The 27,989-nt window shown below is 32.1% G+C and overlaps 1 protein-coding gene and 1 non-coding gene across 5 annotated transcripts; both read right to left on the bottom strand.

The window, feature by feature from the left end:
• Window positions 1-33: 33 nt before the first annotated feature.
• Window positions 34-27,902, bottom strand: LOC129807932 (inositol-trisphosphate 3-kinase homolog). 4 transcript variants are annotated; one of them, XM_055857544.1, is made up of 3 exons: window positions 27,384-27,902; window positions 9,297-9,374; window positions 34-1,693 (listed from the first exon to the last, which is right to left on the bottom strand). In XM_055857544.1, exons 2-3 carry the CDS (start codon window positions 9,321-9,323, stop codon window positions 791-793), a joined length of 930 nt encoding a protein of 309 aa, XP_055713519.1. In that variant the 5' UTR covers window positions 9,324-9,374; window positions 27,384-27,902; the 3' UTR covers window positions 34-790. The 4 variants fall into 4 exon arrangements, with proteins under 4 accessions (XP_055713519.1, XP_055713517.1, XP_055713516.1 ...); XM_055857542.1 differs by lacking the exon at window positions 27,384-27,902 and adding an exon at window positions 16,023-16,908; XM_055857541.1 differs by lacking the exon at window positions 27,384-27,902 and adding an exon at window positions 9,670-16,657.
• Window positions 3,822-3,950, bottom strand: LOC129808369 (U2 spliceosomal RNA). The gene has a single exon (XR_008752399.1). It is a non-coding gene; the product is annotated as a U2 spliceosomal RNA (small nuclear RNA).
• Window positions 27,903-27,989: the final 87 nt, after the last annotated feature.

The following is a 27,989-nucleotide window of genomic DNA, read 5'->3' as shown; positions in this document are numbered from 1 at the left end:
CTTATTAGAATTTAGAGAACACCATAGAAAATATTTTTTATGATTAAGAAATAACTTTTATTTCATTATTATGTTTGAAAAAAAATTAAGTCAATAAATACTACAAAATTTCTCTTACAAAAATCCGTATTATTCTCACTCAAAGCTTTTTTTTAAAATTATTTTATGAGATTTTCTTTATTCTAAACACCTACTAAATTTTTAATTTCTTTTCATTAATAAATATTTCCAATGTGGAAAAATATTTTTGGCTGTAATCGCCTTTCAGCTTAAATAAGAAAATGAAATACAATGCTAAAATTGCTATGAACATTCTCCTCCAAAACTCATCAAATATTATTCTTTTGCTAATGTGTTTAATTTATGTACACTGCAGAGACGAAAAGATGTCTCAAAAATTCCTCTTTATTTTCTTACAGAAGTCTGTATGAATGCCTTTTAAGGTAAAAAGTATTTTGTTGAATGGCTGGGAAATTAGTTTTTCCCCTGTCTTTGATTCATGATAAATGATTCAAGTTCTTTTTGGGCATTTTGTGAGTCATTCCCTTTTCTCTATCTCTGCGCAATCTCTTAAGAGTTTCTCGATAAGACGATCGAGCATTTGGAAAATTAAGTAACAGATCTGCATTTTAAATTTGTAAGCATATAGAAATGCTATTAAGAACAATCTTCCTCCAAATCTTGATGTTCTCTTATGGCGGTTAATACTTGGAGCGTGGATTTTCTTCAGGGATTTCCCTTAGGATTGAGTAAAATCAGTCTCAACGGAGGATCTTGTGTGATCATCAGTCTATTTGGAATCTTCATAGACTCCTTCACACACCTTTATCAGTTGGTCCATTCCATGCAGGAGACCCTCCTCGCAATTTCCGGGAATCCAGGGCTTCCGGTGATCCACGTGAACACCCTCAGGCAAGACTTTGTTCTTGGCAAAATCGATCATCCAAGCACCAACATGGTGATCATCGTAAACGATGAATACACTGCTGCCCACAACTTCGTGGCTCTTGAAGTAGTCACTCTTCTCAATGAGTGACCTCATATTTCTCAGTCTCTTGATTAGTTCCTTCGTGACTCCGCGGCGTTTCTGCAGAAAATTTCCCACCAATTGACTCACATCACTGTCACTCTTGATGGTCTTGAGATCCGTGATTGGAGTGGATCCCTTGATCTTCATCGCCTCAATGCGGAATCCCTTTGTCTGACTCGAAGACATCTGCTCCCGAAACAGCATATACCGCAGCTTAGTTACCGCTTGAGCCTTGTGCTCCTCCTCCGTTGGTGCTTCCGGATCTACAAGGATCATCTTCTTGTAGAGATCAGGTCGCAGAGTCTTGTTGGTCACCTCGGATTCCAAAAATGTACGACAACCCATTTTGATGTCCATGACATTGGGCTCCTTGAAGCCATGCAGCAGGTCCTGTAACTCAATGTAGTATTCCCCATTTATTTCCCGGTAACCGATGTATTTGGGAACGATCTTTGATGCACATGGATCAGCTGATAGGGCTCCATACGCCACAATCTCACTGTCCGTTGGTCCACTAACACGCTTCCTCACAATGCCATTGGCAGCTGGAGCAATACTTTCAGGATGACCGGATAATTGAAGCCATCCGGGAGTCACCACATTTGTGGAATTGCTCTGCTGAAGGAGCAACGGGGAAGCCGGAGCACTTAATTCCAATGCGTTCTGGAAGGAAAGATAGAAGTCAGTTAGAAAACTATTTAGTTTCAAAAATTTAAAACGAAAAAAATACTATCAGCCAATAGGATTCAAGAACGCGGCAGCCATGTTGAAAATGCCCGTTTTCTATTGGTTGATATATTTTCTTTTGTTTAAACTGACTTAAACTACAGGTTTAGTTTAAAAATGCAGTGAATTTATTCAAAAGTAACATAATTTAAATTTAAGCATAGAACGTAGAATTAGAATAATCAAAAAATATCTACTCCCGCTGTCCCAAAAAAAAGTTGTACGTTTTGGCCAAATTTTGGGATTGAGAAATTATTACTAGGAATTCTTTTGAATTAAACATTTACTGTAAAAGATCTCAGTTTAATAATGATTTTACTAAAAGAAAAAAAAAAGAAAATTTCTGGATAATAAATTTGTTCCAAAACGTACGACTTTTTTTTTGGGACAGGAGCAGTATATAATATTCCACTTATTCGATCAATTGTTTTTAAGATATTCTTCTTTTGAAAATACTGAAAAGAAGCCTTATTGATCCTAATGGTCAAACTCCAGAGTAGAAACGTGTAAAAAAAACATGGAGAAATTATTATCCCCTTATCGATTTACATAAATTATTTAATAGGTTAGTGTACACTTTACAATTTTTCAAAAGTTCATTTTTTACGAACTGAATCGATCAAATCATTTCATGTTACCGCATTAGAATGATCTTAGTCCGAATTTAGTCGATACTATAAATTTCAATTTTATTTTACTTAATGGAATTTGTTTAAATTCAATCTGTCCCATATGTCCCAAAAACCTCGTAGAGTGTGGAATTTTTGTGGAATCCTTTTTTTTAATTTTATATATTTAAAATGTTTAAATAAAGATTTAAAATTTCATAAAAATGTTATTTGATCTATATTTTAATATTCTCAGAACTACAAGACTAGAATATAAAACTATAGAATTGTATTACAATTTTGGGACAATCGAATAGTAATTTAATGCAGGAATATAAATAACTTTATGTAAACTAAATAAATTCATTTGAAACAGAAAGCCCGATTCCAAAAATTAATGGTTATGTAAATAATTATTCTATAAAATTATTCTATAATTATTTGGGTTTAGGAATTTGGGACAATCTTAGTTTAACACTTCGAAGAACCCTAACTAAAAGTGTCACGGAAGGACCAAGTGGCAGCCGCTGCCACTTATCGGATTTTACATAATATTTTGATATTTTGAATTATATTTTAACATTCGGAGCCTCAGTCAGTTCTTTTCTGGTGTCTGAATCAGAAATTTCACCTCCTTGGGTACTGTATCTAAAGATTTTTAACCATTCGATGTTTTCATTTTTATCAGAATCATGGCGTCAGGGAAAGTGGTCTGCCTTTGATGCGGCAGCCTTTGAATATTTCAATTTTTCTCTTATTTTTCAAAGCAAAAATTCTACATATGAACAATAGTTAATACTATTAACTATTTTCTATTAACTTCGCTTAACAAAATGGATTTTGAGCTTTGGTAAATAAGAGAAAAATTGAATAATTCCCATAATTATTCATATTTCATACATATTTCCCAGTTCAATATTTCCCATAATTCTTCTCAATAATTTGCAAAAACACTTTCAATTTGTTCTTTTAAGGCTTTTATACACTAACAATCAATTACATCTGCAGAACGTCAAACTGCCATATAAAATGCATATGGCAGCAACTGCCACTTGGTCCTTCCGAGTGCAGTTTTTTGTTTTTGCAATATATTTACATTAATATTTAATTTTTATTAAAAATTTTATAACGAAAAAATAGCCAGATAAATTCTGCACGCATTCAATCGGGTCTCCAGGCGAAATAATATATTCTTCACTATAAAAAATTAAATTGAAAACTAAATTGGCAGCGGCTGCCACTAGGGTCCTTCCAAGTGTTAATCTCATCTGCGTGCGTAAACGTGGATATATTTGCGTAATTAGTTTTTTATTGCTCTTTTTCAACTGGAGAGTCTTAAAATCGTTTTTGTTTCGCATTTTTAATTTCATTATCGTTATTCTAAGGTTTTTTTCCAAAAGTTTTTTTAATGGCAATTGAGACAAGGGAAAAATAGCCTAGAGACAATAGAATTTTAAAAAAGTTGCGGCCATTTTGAACAAAACCGTTTTCTGTTCGATAGATGTTTTTATGAGGGAACTATTAGGTGTTAAACTAATAAGAACAGATACTACACATTGATCTTAGCCGTTAAGGATGGGGGTTATAAAAAAAAAGATGTTTTTATTTTAATTTTTGAATAAAATGTAAATAAATAGGGGAAAGTGCTCAAGCTTCCGACGATCCCAAAATTCATATTGACTATTTGTTCTATGTTTCTCAATAAATTTTGAAAATTAGGAGAAATTACCCAGTTTTTAAAATATATTGCAGAGGCACATTTATTTAGAAACAGGAAAAATTTAGTCATTATGAAGCTTGGGATCGTACGAAGCATGGGTACATTTCCTTAGCCAAAAAATAATATTAAATTTAGGTAAAGAATTTAAACATAGATATCTTCAGTCGTTCATGTATATATTTAAAAAAAAAAGTATTATTTATCTCGTGACCCGGATTAAGCAGACAAGTCATGGATAAAGATTAATTGGCTATCAGAAAATTTTTCTAAAGCATCCGACTTGAGCTACAGAGCATCTGTTTATAAATCACAGGCAATTCCATGCGTTTAATTACGATTAATTGTTGATCATTAACTGAGGATCACTTGAAATGTGCGATCACGAATGAAATTGCACGCTGTCTTCTCATTTTGCCGACATTTTATTGGCTCTTATGGTTCTTACGTTAAACGGCTACTCAATTTACTTAATCGCGCAATTATTCAATTAAGAGCCGTGGCAATAATAATAATAATTTTTTTGCATCATTTATTTTATTGACATTTCGGGGGAGAAGTTTGTGGTGAGTTGGTTGCAATTCTGCTTTATTTTCAATATTTCTTATCTTCATAGAATTGCAGAGAAAGATACCAAAAAGGAAAACAAGACTTTTCCGTGTAGAGAAAAATTGTTGGAATTCTCTTTAGATATTGTGTGGCTTTTCATTAATTTCTTCGCAGAGAAAACAACTTCATGGAAAATGAGAGTCTCATTAAATTGCATTATCTCTTCATTCATGTGATTATTAATTAATGTTAAAGTTATCAGATTATTTTGACATTTCCTATAGACATATCAGATCTCGTGACAAGTGTAAAACTCTAATCAGATGGAAAATTTTCTAAAGAGAAAATTAAAACAGCTTTAGCTGCCAATAAATTAAAAGAAAAAATATTTATAGAAATTAGGTGTAAAGTAGAATGGAGAAAAGTGAATGGCTGTGAGAACAAGTTGTTAAGAATTGAGGTGCTTTTTGGCATAAATTTTCTCACTCTGGATCTTCATAAAAATGTATAATTAACAAATTTGTGTGCGTCAATCGCATATTTAATTAATATTTCTTCTCACTCACACCATATTTTGTGTTTAGAACTTTTCGCGCATCAATTTAAACTCACTGTTAATTTATTTACAAGGAGCAGTCAAATGCGCCAACAACTTAAAACATTTATTCAAATGGTTTCTCCATACACATATTAAAAAAAGAAGATAAAAAAAGACCAAGAAATATGGAGTTTTTATTAATTTTCTCCTCTTTTTCATGTTTCCAAAGTTTTAGCGAAGGAAAATAAAGAGTTTTTTTTGGGAAATGCAAGATCACCTTTCAAAGTCAAACTACTGTAGAGAAAATCAAGGGGTAAATGTCTGATGAATTTATAATTCACTTAAAATGCAAAAATCGCACGATTTTCCGATTTCTGCACAAAAAATGCGCGATCTGCCGATTTATATACACCAAATTGTGAGATCTGGAGTTCTTTTGATATTTACAAAATTTGTCAGATTGCGTGGATACTTTAGTAATTTATGAAAATAAGAGGGATTTCTGTGAAAAGTAGCGCGATTTGCCGATTTCTGTGCAAAGATTTTACGATTTTCGTGTGAAAATCTCACGATTATAATATTTTTTTAGCAAAAATCACACAATCTTCCAATTTTTGTGCAAGATATCAAGTGACTATGCGATTTTTCCATTTAATCTGACTCTAATCACCCCTTGGCAAAATACTAAAAAGTATTGAAACAGATCTTTCAACGTATTGACGTCATTTTCATTGTTTTATACTCAATTTTATTTGAGAAGTGTGTGAAATAATTTCTTAATTATTCTTTTTTTTCGTGATACAGTAATAACCAATTTGTGGTGAACATGAACTGTGGATTTTCTTATCTATTATATTACATATCTTCCACAAAGAGCACATATTTAAAAAAAAAAGAATTCTCCACATTTTAAGGTCTCAGCAAAAGAAAGTGTCTGTTTCGTCTCTGTCTTGCAATTTAACCACAAAAGACGATATTTTTCTTCTTCATCGTTTTGTCTTATTCTCAAAGACAACCATTTAAATGCTATGACGTCAATTGGATGAATGAAAATGTATAATATAAAATCGAATTGCCAACGATATGAAATACAAACCTAATAAAAGTTGGTGTGAGAGAGAAAAGATAAAATATAGCGCAAGACCATCGAGTTGATCATATAGAGAGACTTGTTTCTTGATCTTTTAGCGTTTTTTTTTATGTGACGGCTTTTGCCATTCACAGAAAATCATACAACTTACTGATTTGCCGGAAATCTGTGACTCTCATTCATCTCTTCTTTTTTTTTCGTCTTCGATCATCGCAAGATCACAAGATCACAAGAAGGTGGATGATCAAATGTGAAGATCTTGGTCAAGTATCATTTAACGGTTACTACTTAAAAGTATTTTCATTGCTGGAATTTTATTGCTCCTGCACTTACGTCAAATTCGTCAAGATCAACGATGCGATCATAAACATAAAAGATCAGTTAAGTTTTGACATCATTAAGGACTCAGAATAGTTCAATTGCTTCACTTGAGATCAAGTGATCTCAGTTGCAATTAGTGGATGACTAATAAGATCACTCGATCATACGTTCGATAAATTGTGAACACTTTGAAATATGAGATAAATCATCCAACTGAGTGATTGGTCATTGTCTCATGATACTTCACTAAGGTATTCTATTGTTTATAGTATCAATTTCAAGATTTCCATCAAACTCAATGAGGATCAATTGCTAAAAATAATCACATGAAATTGAATAGCTGCTGCAAGATCGATAATAATGAAATCTTATAGGTCGATCGAAGATCATAAATCGGATGTTACCTTATAATCAGATATCTTCCTTCCTCGTCTTTGAAGATCATTCAAAGACGAAGTTGAAATTTGACTGATCATTTTCTTTAATTAATTCCTTGAACTTTAGGTTGTATTTTAAAATTGAGCATTGCTTGTTTTAAATTTTTTTTTTAATCAAAAGCTTTTGAGATATTAGGGATTATTGATTGAAATAATTACTTCTATTACTTCTATTAAAAAAAAACTTCATTCATAGGAAGTGAAGATCAGTTGAATGTGGTACTGTAAAATTGGCTCTAAAGTAAAGATCACTATAGGAAAATATTCTTGAGTAACAGTCTTTGAAAATTGTCTCTGTTTAGGAAGTAATGATTCCTAATAATCGAAAATACTCTTATTCACTTTCAGAGTTGAAGGTCACTTTAAAAATATTTAAAAAAAATCGAGAAATTCTTTTCCCTAAAAATTATTTGAAAAGTTTCGAATTTTCATTAAAGAATTGAAGATCATTTGTTATGTGGTTACCGACGGAATATTTGTATTGTGAAAAAACCGGTGAGCGTCGGAGATATAGGGCAGCTCAGAAAAACAATGATTCTTCCCAAAGCTTTCGGCTCAGTCTCCAAGCCTTCCTCAGTGGTCAAATCTAACAATTCCTTGCTTTGTCATATGGTCTAGGGATGCACAGGGCATGGGATTTTGAGGGAACTGTACTTTAATTTCTAATATTTTGCTAATTTTGTGGCAGTTTATAATATTTTAGCTTCACTCTTTTGGTTTTCTTTGTGAGAACCCACAAAGAAAACCAAAAGAGTGAAGCTAAAATATTATAAACTGCCACAAAATTAGCAAAATATTAGAAATTAAAGTACAGTTCCCTCAAAATCCCATGCCCTGTGCATCCCTAGACCATATGACAAAGCAAGGAATTGTTAGATTTGACCACTGAGGAAGGCTTGGAGACTGAGCCGAAAGCTTTGGGAAGAATCGTTGTTTTTCTGAGCTGCCCTATATCTCCGATGCTCACCGGTTTTTTCACAATGAAGATCATTTGTTTCAAAACGATATTTTACTTGTATAAAAAATCTTCGTTAAAAAGAAATGAAGATCAATTGAAAAATTGAAAATTTGGTTTTATAGAAAATTTTAAAGATAATGTTTTCAAGCTATTTTCCTGAATCGTATTAAAACTTGAAAGATCACGTTTCACTGCGATCTTGAATCAAAAAACTTTTTAAAACATTGGAAAAACTGATTGACTCCTATTTGAGGATCAAATTATAAAGAATCTCTCAGAAGATTAGAATTAGAAATATTTTAGTAGATAATTTAGGGTTTAAGATGTCTTCAACTTCACGAAACCTCGATTTAAAAATGAATATCTTATATTTCTAAGTGATCTTTATTTAATATTCTTTAAAAAAAATAGGGAAATTTTATATAAATATTTTTATCTATGGCTTGATAATTGCTAAGAATGAAACAAATTTTAATTAGAGATTTTGTTCTTTTGAAAAGATGACTTTACTCAGCTGAAATTTGACTGATCACGTTATTCCCCAATAAATTCTTCAAATTACTCATTATGTAAGATCAAGACACTTATCCCATTGTCCTATTGAGCCTATTGACCAATCTTCTTTGTTCGAGAAGATAATTAAGATGAAGAAGATGATTTAGAATCATAAAATCGGAAGAAATGAGGATATTCTGGGATATTCAATTTAATTCAAACTTTTAATTAATAAATGAATATCATTTAAAAAATATTCATTTTCAAGATCAAGGAAGCTGATCACATCTTTTTTTTAAATTCTCATTTTTTCTTATGGTTCTTAGTACTCATTTAATACAGCTATCTTTGTAATATTAATTCCGCTATGTCTTGCGGGAAGACGTTGAAGAATGAGACAACAACAGATCATCTGACACAAATCTCAAGATCAATTAATTGAAATGAGTGTGACAAGTGACTCGATTCTTAAAAAAAAGTGTACATTCATTGGGTAAGGGAACGTCGATTGAGGTACTCCGGAAGCTCAATTGTTCATCATTAAATTTAAAAGTATTCCACGGAAATGCTCTGACGTCCGAGTCAAGTTGTGAACTTTTCTGTTGATTTAATTTTAACCTTTTTTCGAAGACTGCCGTAAATGAGACTCTGGTGCTTTATTTTAATTGAGAAACGGGGATCCGGATGCGTCATCACAATCATTGTGATTCGGTTCCCCCCTATATGTCATCAAATTTCGAGGGGATTTTACCGAATTTCTCTTTTACAATTCAAAGGTAAAATTTTCACTGCATATTTAAACTGAATGTATTGTTGACAATACTTACAATTGCGAAGAATTTCAGCAGAGACATGTTGTCATGTGTCGGTAAATTGCGATTTGTTAGGAAGTCACTGTTGATATTCTGCAAAGAACAAGAAACTATCATTAATTCTGTGAATCATACGAGGAATTCTTGGAGATCTTTATATAAATTATTCATTTAATAGCCATGGGGTGAGTCAAGAATCTTGAGAGATTCTTTGCAATATCTCTAAATTCTTTTGAGACAATTTCCGCAAATTGTCTCTAAAGAGTTTTGCTATAAAAGAAACTTTTTGGATCAACATTGTTAGTCACAATATCGATAACTCAATAAAACACTAGTATATAGAGGAGTAATAAAATTTTTATCACTATGTATTTAAAATCACTATTACATTGATTACATATTTTTGATTACATCTCAAGCGAGTGTAAGAAGTCCCCATCTCTAGCGTTGCAAACGTTCTAATCACCCAACACTTTGTGATAAATAATATACAGAACCTTTGGGAGAATAATTCATTTTTCATTTTGTGATGCAACCTCACGCGAGAAAATATTGTCTGATATGACTGAAAAAAATGACTGATAAGACTTTCAATTCATGTTTAACATGTTCTTTTTGCTAGTTCGCATGACTACGGAGATTAGAGGCTTTTTTTTTTGCACGTTAGATCATTTGGATCTTCCTTTTCTGTCTCTCTCCTGTCAGGGGGCCCATGATTGCGCCTTTTTTTCTCTTGGCTTGTATTTCGCTTTTTTACTGATAAAGAGCCGTCAGGCAACGATCACTTGAGCTCATATTTCCTGACTTTGGCTATTTACACACAACAATTTATATATGACTATCTGAAGAGACATATTTACCGTCACCAGCTTGGTAAGTATGTGCCTTTTTCTCAATCAATTGTACACTTAAGACTTAGTCAGGGAAGATTTTTTTGGTCTAGAAACCAAAGAGAGAACAAAAACCTAATCTGTCACTGTCACTGATCATCCCCAGGAATATTGGATGATCGTGTCAGGAGGTGATCTTCACATCTTCATATTTTGTGCATCTAGATGTCACTAGATCCCACAAGATCCCACAAGATCCCTCCCAAATCTACCATTTCTAAAGCAAAATTAATGGAGATAGGTCAAAACTCAATTAGAAAAAACGACATCACGAGGATTGTAATTATTTCATTACAGTTGTACAATTCTTACTAATTTCTGGCATTTGAGGAAATGACATGGTGAATTTATTTGAACAATGATATAAAATTTATCAGATGATGCGTGACAGTGCTTAGAAATTTTTTTTTGAGCTCATATTTGCTCCAGTGAAACGCAAAAGCTAAGTTAGAAAATCTGTCGGAAAACAACTACAAATTTATAGTCTTCTTGAGTATTATTTACATGTTCTTGTTCTCAAAGCACAACCATAAATTTTAGGCAAAACTCTGTGGGGTTTTAGTTAAACAAATTACGTGGAAATTTGTGTTTTAGCCATTATAGCTTTGACTATTATTTCTCTAAATTATACACGACAAACCCGTGTCAATGGAAAAAAGTACAAGGGGTTTATCACTTACATATTGTCACTTGAATTGATCGTTCTATGCGTTCTATGCTTCTAGACTAGACTATTACGGAATGCACGGGAAACATAAGGGAATCAAGGTATCAGTGCCAAATTTTGTACCGCTTGCAATATCGGACACATCTCTTGTTTCTCAAAAAATTCATTGAATTTTAGTTTTTGAAATTCTATATGCGATGCAAAATAACAAAGAAAATTAAAAAACCGTCGGCTTTACAAACGAATTGCTGCAGAAAAAGCATTGGAAAAGTTTCGGCAGGGAAAGGGTGTTCGAGAAACTTCGTGTCCGATATAACATACAAAGCATTATCTTATATTCGTATTTATTTTTATGAATAATTTTAGAGAAAACGAATATTATAATTTAATTTTTAAAATTCTATACAATACTCCAGAAATGTAAATAAGAAAAAATCAAAATAAATTTTTAAAAATTCGACTGCAATTTTAGAACATAAACGACTTTTTTACATATACAATTGTAATACAGAAAACTTGAAAAAAGTAAAGATTTAGGGTTTGTCTCAGAATAATTTTTAACTAACTAAATTTGGTTTTTTATTGACCAAAACTAAATTTTCAGTAGTTTTAAGTACAACTTTTCGGGTCTAATATAAGAACATGTGACTTTTAGATTGGGTTTCTAAGGTTAGAAATTGATATACGGTCGAGTTCCTCAAATATGAACATTTAGGGGGTACAGATGGTATTTCTTACTTCTCAAATTAGAATTATATTTTCAAGAACCTAAGGGATTTGAATTTTGAATTCAACCGTCGTCGTTCATATTTGAGCAGATTATATATGAGGAACTTACTGTACAAATTAAAATGTTAAATAGATCGGAAATTGCAAAAAAAGAACCTGTAGACTAATTGTTTCCCATTTGGTAAAATTAGCAATAAAGTCACGAATTCAAACTAAAAATGTTGTAGTTTTCTTTTTAAAATCACGCTGTAATTGTTTGAGGTTATAACCAACATAACCTCACATTTTGAAATAACCTCTTTTCCAAGACTGTATAGTAGAGGTTAGAAATATTTTACAAGGCGAAATAATGATGTTTTAAATTTTATTTTTCAATTTAATGCATTTCCAGAAGCTCATTATACCCCTCAATTTGAACTGAAGGTAATTTTAATAGTTATCAAATAACAAGGTAGCGATAAAAATGTGGCACAATTCAACACACGGTGAAAACTATGTGTACGTGCAAAACAGAAGCTAAACAGTCATTTTCTCTTGTGAGAATTTTCACTAAGCAATTCTATTAAGAGTTATTATAACAACCCGTAACAACGCGTATACAATGTAATAACTAATAACCTAAACCACTCTATTATACAGTCTTTTAATAAACTGGCGCGATAGTTAAGATACGCAATATTACGCTGCCTTTTTTTTACAAATAACAAATAATTTTTCTCCGTGGAAAAGCTAGATAGAAAATTCATTTAGTCAATTCAACTAATGCAATGAGAACGATCATTCAATATCGCACCACAATTTCAAAATACTTTTGCAGGCGAGTCACACATTAGTGACGTTATAAGGCGTATTTAGCACACAGTGATTAATTTTTCTTCTTTTTATGGCCTTTCAAAGAGCCACATAAGACTGGCTGAATTGGCTTGGTATTACTTTACAGAATTGATTAATGACATTTTCATAAATCCACTGTTAATTGTCTCAATTTTACAAGTGAATTCACATTTCAAGGATATTTTATACAATGTCTTAAAGAAGTGCGTTAATGAATATTGATTGTGACAAAAATGTTAAGTAGGTAAAAGAGAAAAAAAAATAAAAAATTCATGTGATCGCAATTGGAAGTTATAATCGTTTTTAATTGTTTTTAGTTCATTGACTTTCAGACAATGTTGAATAGCATTAAGGAGTTATAATTATTCTTGTCTCTGATTTTATAAATAAAACACTCATTATCTTGAGTCTTTCAACAATAACCTACTTTATTGCTGGTGCTTTCCATTTTTGAATACTCAAAGACATAATTTTTTGCTATTTTTAACTTTTTCCCTGCTAAGATCCCCTTTTGGACGATCATGGCTCGATCATTTGAATGAATCGTGAGCAGAAAGTCAAATTAATTGTCCAATGATCAATGTGAAAAACAATAACATTCCACCCAATATTTATCCATATCAATCCTCCCAAGAGCCATAAAATGAATTGCATATTTTCAAAAATAAAATTACGAATCACGAGAATGTTCGCGCTACAATGAAGCAATTAATGCAGGAAGTTAAATTACTTACAGTTTAAGTTTTTTTTTCGGTTGACACAAAAAAAAGCTACTAAAATTGAAACAAACTGAAACTTTACTGTCGCAACATTTGACGTCATTTCACACTTTTTTCCAGTCATCGTTTTAGTTTCTTTTCCATGTGCTCTTTTTTCGCATACGATGAGCTCCTCTTGCGCATTATTTTGTCCACATTGTAAAACAAATTGCATCAATTAATAACGTCAAGTCCGCCGCAGAGACTTTCACCACGTTAGCAATTCCATATAACTCTTGACGTTGGTTTATGCAAAAATTCAAGATGCGGTAGGTTATAAGAGATTTCGCACGTCACAATGGGTCACGAATTTTGCAAAAAACGGTTATCAGGAAAAATTTGGTATTCCGAATGACGCGGGATTCTAGATATCAAATTAGTGTCTCATAAAACTCGATTAAAAAATCATATAAAAAGGGGAAATGTACCAAATTTCGGCTGGCTTGCAATTTCGGCCACTTATTTTGTTCTTCAAATTTTCGTGAATTTTTAGTTTTTTCTTGCTCTAAAGATTATACAATGCAAAAGAATATCAAAAAATCTCGCTTCTGTGAACGAGATGATGTGTTGGAAGAATTTCGGAAAGGCAAGAAACTATGAAAATCAAAGTGACCGAAATATTACACAAAGCTATTTTATTCATTTTAAAATATATTAAGAATTATTTTAGAGAAAGCAAAGACAATAAACTATCTGCAAGGTTTCAAGCAACACAACTTAAAAAGAAGTAACAAAAAATTCAAAATTTGTATTGAAAATATTACATTTCAAACTTAAGACTTTGACGCTTGTATGCAACTATGCTGAAATTTTGTACAGTTATCCTAATTATAGAAGTATCTTAGAATTACAGAATTAGTAGATAATCGGAGTCCGAAATTCTAAATTGGTTATTTCGGAATTTTACGTTATCCGGAATTCTGGTTTCTACTCTACTTTAAAAATTCCATTCTAAATACGTTTCTTAATTTTAAAAAAATGTATATACATACATATATATAATTATAACGGTTTAAAAGATCTGATTAACTATTATCGAGTTTCTAGGTTTTCGATTTATATATTTGCAGATTTATAAATATATTTCCTTTAAAAGTATTTCTTGTTAATAAAAGAGCTTTTGAAGCTATTCGAAGGTCTAAGGTAGTAATAAATCATAAGTTAGTCATTACTGTTTACAAAAGCGATTTCTTTAAGAGAAAGAAAATTCGAAAATTGGTATGTGAATCCGAAATATATTTGAAGATAAATTCCGGAAATCAATAACTAGATTTTTTCACTTTTCGCTTCGTGTGCATATCGACCGGTATGATTCTTTAAACGAATTTTAAAATATCACAAAACTTGTATCATTAATTGATTTGAATGTAAAAAAAATTAAATTTCGAATATGAGAAAATAAACTCGGTAACTATCGTTTGAGAAAATAGTATTAAAACGTAAATTGTTATAAATAGGACAGAGGATAGGATGTTAGACCTGATGTTAGAAAATGCACAGTAATTAATTATATTATACTTTTAGGAAAATATATTAATATTTTAGAATTTTACTAACTACTTAAATATTTTTAAATTGTTAATATACAAAAGTTGTAAACCAGATGAAAATCAGCCTAAGTAGTCTCCATGTCTTTCAGAAAATAAACGTCAGTAACGGTTGAAATTTTCCAAATATCCCTGTTATTTTCTAATTATTTTGTTACATTTTAGGTCGATTTTTTTTTATTTTCTTAAGTAACTTATTATTGGTGAAGCAAAATAAAATCGGAAGGAGCTACAAAATCAGAAAGTTTTTCGTTTTAGATTTTCGGATTTACGTTGGACTCTTAGATATAATTTTGAAAAGAAAACTTAAAGCGGTTTCGGGTTCAAAATGTAATTTCTGCAGGCAAAGATTAAACTATAACGAATTTTGAATCAACATTTTATGCAATTCTATGAAATTCCTGATTTTTTAAAAATTATTTATCTTGGAATAATAAATTGATAATAAGAATCGTGTTAAATAATCTCTTAAGCTAAACTGCCCCACCCTTCTCTGAATGTACATTAAGAAAAACCCGTTCTTGAGTATATATTTTACAGTTTAGAACATTTTCAAAATTAAAACCATAATCAAATTGAAAATTTCAGTTCCTTAATCCAATCCAATACTTTATAATTTTTCTAAAATGATAAAATTTTGCTTGTTTGCTTGAAGAATTATGTTTTTCTTCTCTATATTTTTTTCCACAATATATTACTAAATTATTTTCTCACTTCTTGTGTGCTTTTAGAAAAAGTCAATTTCTGTAAAAATTAGCGAAATATTTCTGCAGTTTTGCGTCATTTCCAACTAGATCATACCAGTTTACCGTCCTTCAAATTGCCAGAGTTTTGGAAATTAGATCACTTTTTTATTCGTGTGAATACTCAAAGGTTTTTCCTCTGTTACGCGATATCATTGAATTGCGGAGGACGGTGTGAACTTTTACAACTGTGATAGTATATTTAAAAGTAATCTTCAGTTTGGTTATCAGTGATCAGTGATCAAAAAGACGTCATTAAATCGTCGATCGCGCGTGATCGTATTTGTTTCCTGCAAATGGTGAAACTTTGGAGGTTTTTATGTGCTTTTATGTGCAATGTTTTAAGAAGCTGCTATTTGCCAAAGATCGTTTAAGTATTTGCAGAATCACTTCCACGTGGGCTTTGAAGCGATTCATGATTGGTACTTTGAGATTCTTGATCTTTTGTTATTTGTAAAGAGTCTTTTGTACTTTATTTCTTTGGGCTTTTCTTTTTCGGGGGCTTAGTGGGATTATAAATTAGAGTTAGAAATCTTTTTTTTAAATTATTTAACCATCTGTGTTGAGACTCACATTGCTCTTGGCAGAATTGCTATTTTCCACGACGATCATCTTGAGGAGTGCCTTCTTTAATCCCGTATTCTCACTCAGGCACAATCTCTCGTTGGTCCACGCCATGGGATGCAGTATAGTGGAAGTCATACTCATTTAATATCCTCTCATTCACTTCAGGTTTCCTCCTATTTCCACTAATAAGATCTACCTTTTTGCTTCTCAATCTGTTCGTGTATATTTCAATCATGCAAATTCACTTGGTGAGTTATTTAAGACACGATAATAAAACAAGTCACATTCAAGAAACGAGTTTCCCATATAGGCATTCAAATCAAGATATTTAACACACAATCACCGATGAAAACTTCAATATTTGCTCAAAATGTTCACTAGACAATCTTTAAGAAAAATTTTCACCACAGAAAATGTTGGAGCTTTTGCTTAAAAATTTCACTTAGGACAAATTATCGCCAATGCGACACTTTCTCAAAATACTTTTTTTGGGGACAAATTCCAAATAGAAATTCCCCTGATAGTGCTTGAATTTTTCTTTAGAGGAGCTCTGTGACTCAAAAGTATGTCATCTCGTCTCAAAGTCTCATAAGAAACTAAAGTGCGTTCTGTGGGCACAAACGAACTATACATGAAGTGGCGGATCGGTTTGTCTGGCGATCGCTCTCTCTTCTAGAGGCACTGGGGCACGCCAAGTGGGGATTCACTGTGGACTCAGAAGTGGGGAACAGGCAAATACCCAGCATTGTGAAGTGTTACGATAAACAGCAATTACACTGTAAGGCACAGTTTTCTTCTCTCTGTGGCTAAACCTCGCCGATAAGATTGTACAAAAGTTGTTCCAGAGAGCAAAAGACACACTTGAGATTATAAGCTTGCCCAAAAAAAAATCAATGTAAATATTCCTCAGACACAAAACATTGTCCAGAATTTTAACTGTGAACATACTTTTTTTTTAACTATTTAAAAAGAATTGTGGTTTTTGCTTCAGCACAAATTTACAACCGCTGACCGTTCATATGCTTCTCCTCATCTTGCCACTCATCCATAAATCAGTCACCATCCGTGTATCTTCTGGCCACTATTGCATCACTTTGTAGTACCCATCTTCAAGGAGTGTTTAGGCAGAAAATAACTGAACATAATGTTTACGATTGCCCAAGAATTCAATCATCGATCGATTCTATTTGAATTTCTGGAACGATCGCGAAAGATTCGCCAAGTGATCAAACTTTGAACTCATTCCTAGAAATAAAAATGAGGAAGGCAGCAAGGAGATGTTTTATCACTCCCAAGGGGTTAATTACTTCCTGAGGACTTTAATATAACACTTTATATTTATGTGCATTAGAAGGCGTATTACAAAGTCTATGGGTAATGGTAATAAAGTCTTAATAATGCAGCACAATGTAACGTCCTATATCGGAACTAGGCTTTCTCGCAAGTGAAATTTCTTCATTTGTGTTATTCCATCTTATACAATAATAGATTTCCACAAGTACAGTTCACTGAATTCGATTCTAATAACTTTAGTTTCCGGTTTGGTAACAAAAAACATATCGAATCTGGACATTTTTGTATCATAAAATGAGTGATCTATACCTTTGACTCATTAATTAACCGATCCTTTGATGATAAAAATCCATCATATAGATTTTTATGCTAACCAATTCTCGCGATCGGTTTTGTATTTTCAGTATTCTTTGCAGATAATTTTAATTATTTTTTAATATTTAAAGAAGTTGTCTGAACTCTTAATTGGTTTGCTCAAAATACCCGAAGTACGTTGTTCAAAATTCCAAATTTCGCCCCGTGAACATATCTATCTAATAAAACTCGAGGGGAAGATATTATGGGAATAATGTGCACACCGCTTCCTTGTGATACTATTTCACTCCTGCACTTCCAAAAATTAAACGAAAAAGTATCCTACAGAGGGGAAAGCTTTCAGGCTTCAGACACACTCTGGTTTCGAACACTTCTTATTTTTCTCATATTCTTTTAATTAATCTAACCCTAGTGGCAATATATTTTAATAGCGAGTCTTAAGTCACACATTTCATCAAGAAAATTAAGTCATATTCATTAAAAAAAAAAGGGTAACATATGAAATGTTCGAAGTCAGATTATGTGCGAAGCCTGAAAGCCTCCCTGTACCAGTTTACAGCTTCTGGTTATATTGTCTGTCATTATTTGTATTAATATTTCAAAATTTTGTAACAGCACCTTGGTCTTGTTTAGGATTAGTTAGTAGTTTAGTGTTTAGGATTTTTTTAAAAAATTATGAAGGTGAATTTATAGGGTAAGTGTGCCAAATTCCTGCCAGCTTGCAATTCCAGCCACCTTTTTTGTTCCTCGAATTTTCATGAATTTTTAGTTTTTACATACTCCAGAGATTATACAATGCAAAAGAATAACAAAAAAATTAGCTTCGACAAACGAGATGACATGAAAAAGACATTTGAAGAATTCTCGAAGGAAAAGGAACTATGAGAATGAAGGTGGCCGAAATAGGGCACCAAAGCTTTGTTTTTTTTAAATTCATTTTAAAATGTATTAAGAATAATTTTAAAATAAATGAAGACGATAAACTGTCTACAAGGTTCTAAGGAACACTCCTTAAGTAAGGAATGAAAAAAATCAATTTCTATTAAATAGAAGGGAAGAGCACCAGCGATCGGCAGTGTTCCGCGGATCGTCAGATTAATATTGTAATGTAGCTCCAAATAAAATGAATATTCAAAAATTATTAGCTATTTTTTTACCATTTAACTATCACAAGAATGAAGTGCATTAGCTCAGATTTAATTTATAAAACCAGTTTTTCGTGAGACACCTGATTAAATACATGACGGTCCGAGGTACAGAGTACATATTTGCAATTAGACCTATTTTTTATTAATTTATTGTAAAAAATCAAAATGCAAATGCACAGATATATTTAAATGGATCACTACTAAACCGATTAGCATACTCAAAAATACCAAACAGTGCTTTGAAGTTTATATTTTCAACTAAATATCGAGCATGTCTCTTAACATTCCGATCCGTGGTACTCTTCCCTTATTACATTTCAAACATGAGACTTTGACGCTTGCATGCAACTATGCCAAAATTTGGCACACTTACCCTATATGTCTATTAACACTAAACCTACCAACCGTTTTTGGTCGTTTTTCGGTCAAATGACAAACCGCGGTAGAGCAGGATACTCAACAAATTTGTCTTGAAAAAGAGCAAAAAATTAAAATTTAAACACTGAACTATATATTGCATATGCATATTTTAAGAAATTTCTAAAGTTTGATAGGGGACATTGTACCGTTTAAATATAATATGTCTTAATTTTAAACGGGTCAATTTGACGGGGTCTTGGTGGGTTTAGTGTTAAGTGAAAGATTTTAAATAATTGTAAAATTGATAATGTAACCAAATTTTTCAATTTTAATGTATTAAAAAAGTAAAAGTTATCAATGAAAATAGTGCTTATTGACGAAGTGTGGGTAACTGTACAAAATTTCGGCATAGTTGCATGCAAGCGCCAAAGTCTTAAGTTTTAAATGCAATACTTTTAATACAAATTGAATTGTTATGTTACTTCTTTTTAAGGAGTGTTACTTGGAACCTCGTAGTTAATTTAACGTATTTGCTTTCTCTAAAATCATTTTTAATACATTTTGAAATTTAAAAACATATTAGACATAGCTTTGGGTAATATTTCAACGACCTTGATTTTCAGTTTCTTACTCTTCCGGCATTCTTCCAAGTCTTTTTTACATCATCTTGTTCGGAGAAGATATATCTTTTATTACCTTTTTTCATTGTATAATCTCACGTGTATGAAAAAAAACTAAAAATTCATGGAAATTTGAGGAACAAAAGAAGTGGCCGAATTTACAAGCAGGCCGAAATTTGATACAGTTACCGTATCTATAATAAAATATTTCGATTGCAGTAAATTTAGATGATTTGGCTCTTTGGGGGTGACTTTGTATTTTCTTTAATTTTATCTCTTAAAGATGGTCGTTGCCGTCTTTGCCGATCAGACGTGGTTTATTGAATCGGTAGGGACCATTCTTAAGCGCTAGAATTAAAGAAAAGATTACGAACATTTGCAGTTTTAAAGCCACTTCCAATAATGTTCAAATCAACCACAAATGTTAAGTGAGAAATTATTTTCTTGTCCTTTATTTCGGACATATAAGAGACCTCTACTCTGTAAAATCATAAAAATAGATCATTTTGAAATAAATCGTTTGCACATGTGCACATAAATCGTGTCAAAATAATCCATTTGACTAAAATTTCTCACAATCAGTAGAGGCCATAACAGAATACGAAGATAATGGTTTTCCCATTGGTACGATGTTTTAGTATTTTTTTAGTTTTGATAATTTACCATAAAAAAGTTTACGTAAGTAAACAACCTGTTAAAATTTTATGGTAGCATAAACACCATAACATTTTATTTATGATAAATTTCTTTAGAGTATTTATCGAATTTATTAATTAGTTTTTAAGCAAATGCTTTGGGCTGGGAATTACCTATTAGTATATACAGCATGGACCTAAATCGCAAATAGTTTTAATATCTGGGAGAATTTATTCGAAAGCTTATTTTTGTTTTTAAAAGATACTCTAATTTATAAAGAATACTTAATTACTAATAGAGTAAAAATTGCAATTGCTAATTTCTTTTTAAGCTTTCGGCTAACTATAAAAGATTTTTAAATGAGTTTTTAACCTCAAATGGTTGTTTATGAGTAATAATTTAAAATTACATCTGAATGCATTCTTTATTTGAATACTGTATTATTCTCTATTTATAGGAAATCGTTGGTATTTCCCACTTTGATAGATTAATAAAGTGATTTGCACTAAAGCTGTCTACACATTGTGAGAGCAATTTTCTTCAAAAGTTCTCTTTTTGATGGAATTTTGACATTTTCCCCTACAGACTTTTCCCTTTAAAATTTATTTTATGGCGTAAATTGCTCATATTGTGTAGATAGACTCTATATATTAAAATTAGAAAATTTATTTTTACTGATCAAACTGAAAGAGAGAGAGAGCAGTTATATAATCGTCTTTTTCGAACTTGTGATCGTCCTGGAACTTAAACGGGAAAAGATATCAACTTCCGGTCTTCGATGACCCCCCATAAATTTGGGAATGAAATATGATAAGTTGGAAATCGTAGAGTAAGTCATACTTTATCAAATTAATTTTGAAATTCAAAAGGGGTACCTTCACTCTGAATATTATTTGACTGTAACGTTTTTCTATTTCTGTTTGATAAGACTTTCTGTACAGAACTCCAGATACCGCGCCACATATGGAAACAAGTATATTTTAAGAAATATAAAAATCCCAAAGATGTCATTACAACTAAGAATTATAAAACAAGAAGTCCCTAGTACTGTGAAAAACCGCGACACTCATGGATATTTTATAAGCTCATTTGGAAATTCCTTATGAGGGTTTTCTCCATATCAGACTTGAATTTATTGCTATTTAATTAGCTTTTGAATTTCAACAAGTGTCTCGTTGAATTTATAGGCCCCTTGACATTGTTGATGAGTTTCTAAAAATACAGGATTTCACCATTTAATTGCAAATATTACACTCAATTGGAGGAATTTCTGGAATTTTAGAAAGCCCACTTCAACTGCGAAATTGTACTTAGAATTTTGATTTCGAGCATCAAAATTCACGCAATAAAAGTGAGTTTTCTTTTCCTTGTAACTCATATTCACCATCTCAAATACTCTTTTCCCTGGAGATAGTATTTTTTTCTTTTTGTTTATTGGCCGTGTCTATCTATTTAATTAAAAATAATCTCTCTGTGTTCACGTATCACTGACTTTTAATGCTCCATTCTGCAAACGAAGCGAGAGTTACAATATGAACTTGAAAGATTTCAGCGCGTGTTAGGGATCGATATCTCGTCTATATTATTTATTTGCAGTATTAATTTCTCCGATGACATTTGATCACCAAAAGATCACTTCATGGTGATTGAATTTTCCTTGCATTCGCCGTCAGTTGAAATCAGTGAACTGGAATAATTCCAATCATGGTGTGTGGATTTGATTAATTGCACTAGCAATTTATTACGACAGCTTAATTGGTACAATCACTTAAGGCACTATATGTGCAATTGCCCATATTCTAAATATTTTTTTATGGCTTCGATCGTAAGCGGTTTTTCTCAACTTCCATTTGTTTGAAACAGATAAAAGTTGGCAAATCTCAAAAACACAAAAAGAGAGATGTGTTTATTCTAAACGAGCGACTAAAGACAAATTTGAATATTTATAAAAAATATTTTAATTAATTCATTAACACCATAATTAGCTAAATCGAAAAAAGAGTCTATAACTTATTTGTTTTTCCATTTTAGTAATTTCATTTCACCCACGTAAGAGATCGGCGTAAATTGGCTGAAAACCTTGCAAAAGAATTGAATTTACGCATTGATTCTTTCACGACGAAAACACCTAAAGCAATTAAAAGAATACGATTACCCTCTCAAGATCATCTCAGATTTTCATTGACCTTCCTTTGGGCAGTCTTGCGTTGGTTCCATATTTTCATTGTGGATGAAAAAAAAAAGAATTTCACAAAAACACATATTTTTCCCCTTTTGCTATTATTTGTGCAAATAAAACCAATTGAATTTCCTGAGTATTATTGGTTAACTTGCTATCACCCAAGAGGATTACATTACCTTGAAAGTATGTTAAATCCAGCTCATTTGCTATACGCAAAAATATCTCTTGGAAGAAGGTTTCTGTTATGTTTTGTGTTATTGACATGGATTACAATTACAATACATGCTCTCTCTTTTAATGTTTAATGCTATGCGAATGTTTTAAAAGCCCTATTTGAACTAGATAAGCATCATATTTTTCACTGAAGGTTTTTATTTCATACTTGTGGAAATTATACTGCGATTTTTTTTTGTATTTCCGTTATGAACTTTTGTTTATTTGAAAAGAGATTAATATCTTCTTTTACATTTGCTAAATTTATTTTTTATTGTCCATTATAATGAGTTCGGTGAAAATTGTTTTTCTTAAATATTTATTTGCTGATGCAGGTATATGATCGACAATTGCAGGATTTTCAACAAGAGGTGAATAAGTGGCTCTCAGAGTGAACCGTGAGTGACGATCGGCCAAATAGTGCCGATCTAGAGCTAAAGATCGACAGGTCGGCACTATTTTGCTAAAAGATCGACAGATCGACACAGTTTGGTCAGAGATTGGCAGATCGACACAATTTGGCAAGAGATTAGCAGATCAGCATACGATCGGCATGATATCGGTAGATTGATACGAGATCGGTAGATTGATACGAGATCGGCACATCAGATCTATAGCTAAGATCGGAAGGTCAGCACTATTTTGCTAAAAGATAGACAAATCGGCACAGTTTGGCCAGAGATCAGCAGATCGGCATACGATAGGCATCAGATCGGTAGATTGATACGAGATCGGTAGATTAATACGAGATCGGCAGATCAGCTACATTTTTGGAAGAGATCAAAAGATCGGCACTCGAGTGAGCCGTGAGCGGCACAGTTATCTACCCCTTAATTTTCAATGAGATCGATCAAATGAGTTCAATTTAATGTAGTTGAATGTGCTAGAAACTCTTATGACTTAAGCTGAGAAACGACTTAACGTATTTATTATCAAAATACTGATCAGACTACCGTAAGTGCGGGAGACTTGGTCCTCTGCGGGTGTCTTTGACACCAACCTGTTCGTAAGCTTCTCTTTATTTCTAGAACTTAAGGATGATCTTTATCGATCAGATATGGTAGATCGGATCGGTAAAGACCGTAAAGACCATTCTTAAGTTCTAGAAATAAAGAAAAACTTACGAACAGGGGAGTGTGAAAGTCACCCGGAAGGGACAAAATCACTCGCACTTATACGGGCTTCAGACCTAAGGCTTTGCCAAGTGGCTTCCCAAGAAACAATTTTTTCTTAATATAATGTTGTAGAATTCCTTAAGTAAGGCACTATAGAACCAAAAATCTTTTTATTTGCTTATAACGTTCTTAGTCCCATCATTGAGATTACTATAAGTAAAGTGGCGCACTCTTAAGGATCTTAAGAGCTTCCTATAGGAATTTCTACAGAAAATTCTCACTTTAAGTTTTTTAAAAGTGCACTAAAAGACTTTTTTAATACTTGGTTCTATAAGGCAGCTATTTTGCTTCTTGGGTTGACTTCTCTAATTGGTTGTTGGTCAGGGTTTTTGGGAACATTTCGATTTAGGATTAAATATTAAAAGCAAGTGATCAATGAGATTTTCAAAGACCAGTAAAAGTGATTGCTATTTTGGGTTTTAAATCCTACGGGAATTGGGGTAAACCTTTAAGTCATCTCTCGGCTTAATCCGTAAGTCTGTCTAAGGCTTTTGTTAGTAGGAAACTGATGGGAATTTAGTCAAATCATCATTTTGATTATAATTACGTTAAGCTGCCTTTCAGTTTAAGTCGTAAGTCTATCCAGCATATAATAGGCAATGGTAGAAGGATTAGATCTTGTTTTATCGGGTTTACAGCAGCATATAAAGAGCAATATTTAGAATTTAACATATGCTTTTACAAAGAAAGTATAAGTAGAAAAGTCGCAATTGTGATTCATCCTACGTCTGACAAAATTAAGAAACTTAAGATGCTTAACAAAATTATGATGCTCACTGCATATGAACGGTTCCATTTTATACAATCGCAGAATGACAATTCTTCAGGAGAGCCATTTGAAGTTAGCAGTTTGAAATTGGTAATTCAAGTTGGTAATTTTCCGGGGAGGATCCTTGTCCGGATTCAGCAGTACTGCATTTGGAGCTTTCAACCCAAAAGATCAAAAACTCATATCTTCTCTAGAGATTTCAACATAATCCGTTCCCTCCTTTCTGGTCGAGTTATGTCAAGGATCAAGAGAGAACTGAGTTGTCTCCTGATGACTAAAGAGTGTATGGAACTGTATCACTGAGATCCGTGTAGAATCCAGGAACCCTCGTCAAAATTGTAAAATTATCCTCTCAATAAAGCATAGTCCCTGTCATAGCCCGATCATTCATTTGAATTTGGACAAAATCAGTGGTTTTGTACCAAGTTTAATCATCTCAAGTGTGTAGTAAATATCCTATAAAACGTTTCGTTCAGAATACTTTACGAACCAGAAGAGTATGGCGAAGAAAATTTACTCGTGAAAAGAGCCTTTGAGAAATAACTTGAAAATCATATTTTTCGTTAAAATGAGAAAAAAATGTTTTTTCGACAAAGTCATAGGGTAAGTATATCAAATCCCGGCCAGCTTGTAATTCCGACCAGTTTGCAATTCCGGCCACTTTTTTTATTCCTAGGATATCCATGAATTTTTAGTTTTTGTATACTCCACAGATTATACAATGCAAAAAAAAAAACAAAAAATGTCGCTTTGATAAACGAGATGATGTGAAAAAGATATTGGAAGAATTTCGGAAGGGCAAGGAACTATGAGAATTAAGGTGGCCGAAATAGGCCACCAAAGCTATGTCTATATTTTTATTTATTTGTAAATGCATTAAGAATTAACACTTCTTAAGAAGAGGCAAGAAAAAAATGAATTTGTATTAAAAATAATTATATTTCAAACTTGAGACTTTAGCGCTTGCATGCAACTATGCCGAAATTTGGCACACTTACCCAATAGCAGTAAATTTTCTATATAAATAGATTGATTAGAAATATGTGAGAAATTCTCAGAACTCGTGAAAAGTAATAGATCCAAAGTTTTAGCCAGAATTTTAATATGAGGGAGGGGGTGGGCCAGCAAATTTTAAATTGATTAAATTGATTTGTGCAACATTGTCCTGATTTTTTATCCAAAGAACCAAGTATTCTTGAAAAAATCCATTTTTAATCTTGTTTTTAATCCGATCTTTATGAATTTGATCTTTTTGAAAATTTTACGTAAACCTTTACAATGATTTTTTGGAAAAGAAATCACTCAGGAACTGTTCTTTAAGGAAATTCTGTTCTATGATTCATTTTTTCATCGATCAATAGAAATGTTATTAGATCAAAAAGATTCTAATTCAAAAGGCTTAATATTTTTAAGTTGACTTATAGGGGTCCCTAAACATCGCAAGTTGCTTTTTGTAAACGTTTTGTCTCTATTCTAGGTAATTATTGTAATGCACGCAGTCGATAAGTAAATAAATAAATAAATAAATTTTATTAAATATTTAATATACGTAAAACGTCATTCTTTGTATAACTCTATAGTAACAGAATTAGGTAGTGAGAAAAAAAGAAGCTGCGATTATCTTTTTTTCGTCATAACTTTAACACTTTTTGGGTGTAAAAATATATCAACATTTTTTAATGTTAATTTTAGCCCTTTTAAGGGTATAATCAACATGAAAGAAGGGTAACTTTAACCCATAACACACCTAAAAAGGGTAATATTTACACCGTTTTCGGATCAATAATGCAGGGTAAAATTAACATTTCCAGAATGTTATTTTGACTTTTTCGGATTTCTCTCACAGTGTAGAGGAAGTCTTCTAAGATTCGCACATACTCTGACTTCAAACACTTCACATTCTTTGCTCATTCCTTCAATGAATATGACCTAGTACCAATATATTTTAATAGATACGAGTAGTTTCAAGTTACACATTTTCTGAAAAAACGGTTTTAAAAAAATAGATCAGATTCATTAAAGGAATTCGGAAAAAATACGAATTGTTCGAAGCCAGAGTGTGTGCGATGCCTTAAAGACTTCTCCTATCTACACTTAGTTAGATGTAGTTTTCTGTGACTTTCCCATCGTGCAAAAATCTTGAAGGGTTATTAGGGGAATGCCTTCAGGCTTCGCGCACACTGTGGCTTCGAATATTTTATGTTTTTTTAAATATATTTCTTAAGTCACGCTTTTCCCGAAAAAACTAGGTCAGATTCGATTTATTAAAGGAATAATGAGAAAAATATAAAGTGTTTGAAACTAGAGTGTGTGCGAAGCCAGAAAATCTTACCCCTTCCCCTACTAAATTCTTTCAATTAAGGTTTTAGTTTCTTATTTATTAATAAATTTATTGACCTTCAAAACACTTGAAAAATAACGATATTTACTTCAATCTTTGATTCAAAAAGCAAGTTTATAGTTATTATTACCTGGTTCTAAAACCATTTTAATTGGATATGAGTTACCCAAGATTCTTAATAGTCTTTTTTTGTAATTAAATTTCGAGATCATCTCATTGAAGAACTTGATGTATTGTTACTTCTTATTACGTTTTTTTTTGAATTCGTACCTCTTATTGACTAACCCTTTAAGAGTATCAAAAGTATAAACTTACCACAATGATATCGATGATAGTTGTGCAATAAAGTTTGCAATTTAACACCTTTTAGAGAGTTATTTGAACTTGGTAGCAAATGCCAGTGTGGTTTGATCAATTTGTTGCCACAAACTAATCAATCATTGTGGTATTCTGCATGGGAATTATGTAAGATGCTTTTCCCAGAAATTTGAATTTGATACAGTTTGATGACGTCCGAGGAACCCGAATCCATGGAAGATTTCCATATAGCAGAGACTCCTTCAAGAAAATGCCCCCGAGGCTTGGAGATCCGTTCCAGAGTTACCGGAGAAATCCAATTGGAGCCCCATAAGTTGACAAAACGAAAGTGTTTAGATGTCCGATGGAATATTTTGATGTTTTTGTGCCTATTCCCCAAAAATTTGTTAAATTTCCATTGTCGCCCGAAGTTGTGTGGAAAATTTTCTCACGGTACCCAATTTAGTCACTTGGTCACTCTTCAATGTTCACGTGCTTGTTTTTGTTTATACCGCAGGCACCACCCTAAGTTTTCTGGGTGAATGTCACTACCCGATCTCAATCTCAAAATGGAAAACTTCCAATAATAAAACCAGTCGGCAATCTATTGTTGTCCGAAGACCT

This window comes from Phlebotomus papatasi, chromosome 3, assembly GCF_024763615.1.
Source record: "Phlebotomus papatasi isolate M1 chromosome 3, Ppap_2.1, whole genome shotgun sequence".
Lineage (NCBI taxonomy): Eukaryota > Metazoa > Arthropoda > Insecta > Diptera > Psychodidae > Phlebotomus > Phlebotomus papatasi.
Note: the sequence above shows the minus strand (reverse complement) of the source record. Positions and strands in the feature narration are given on the sequence as shown.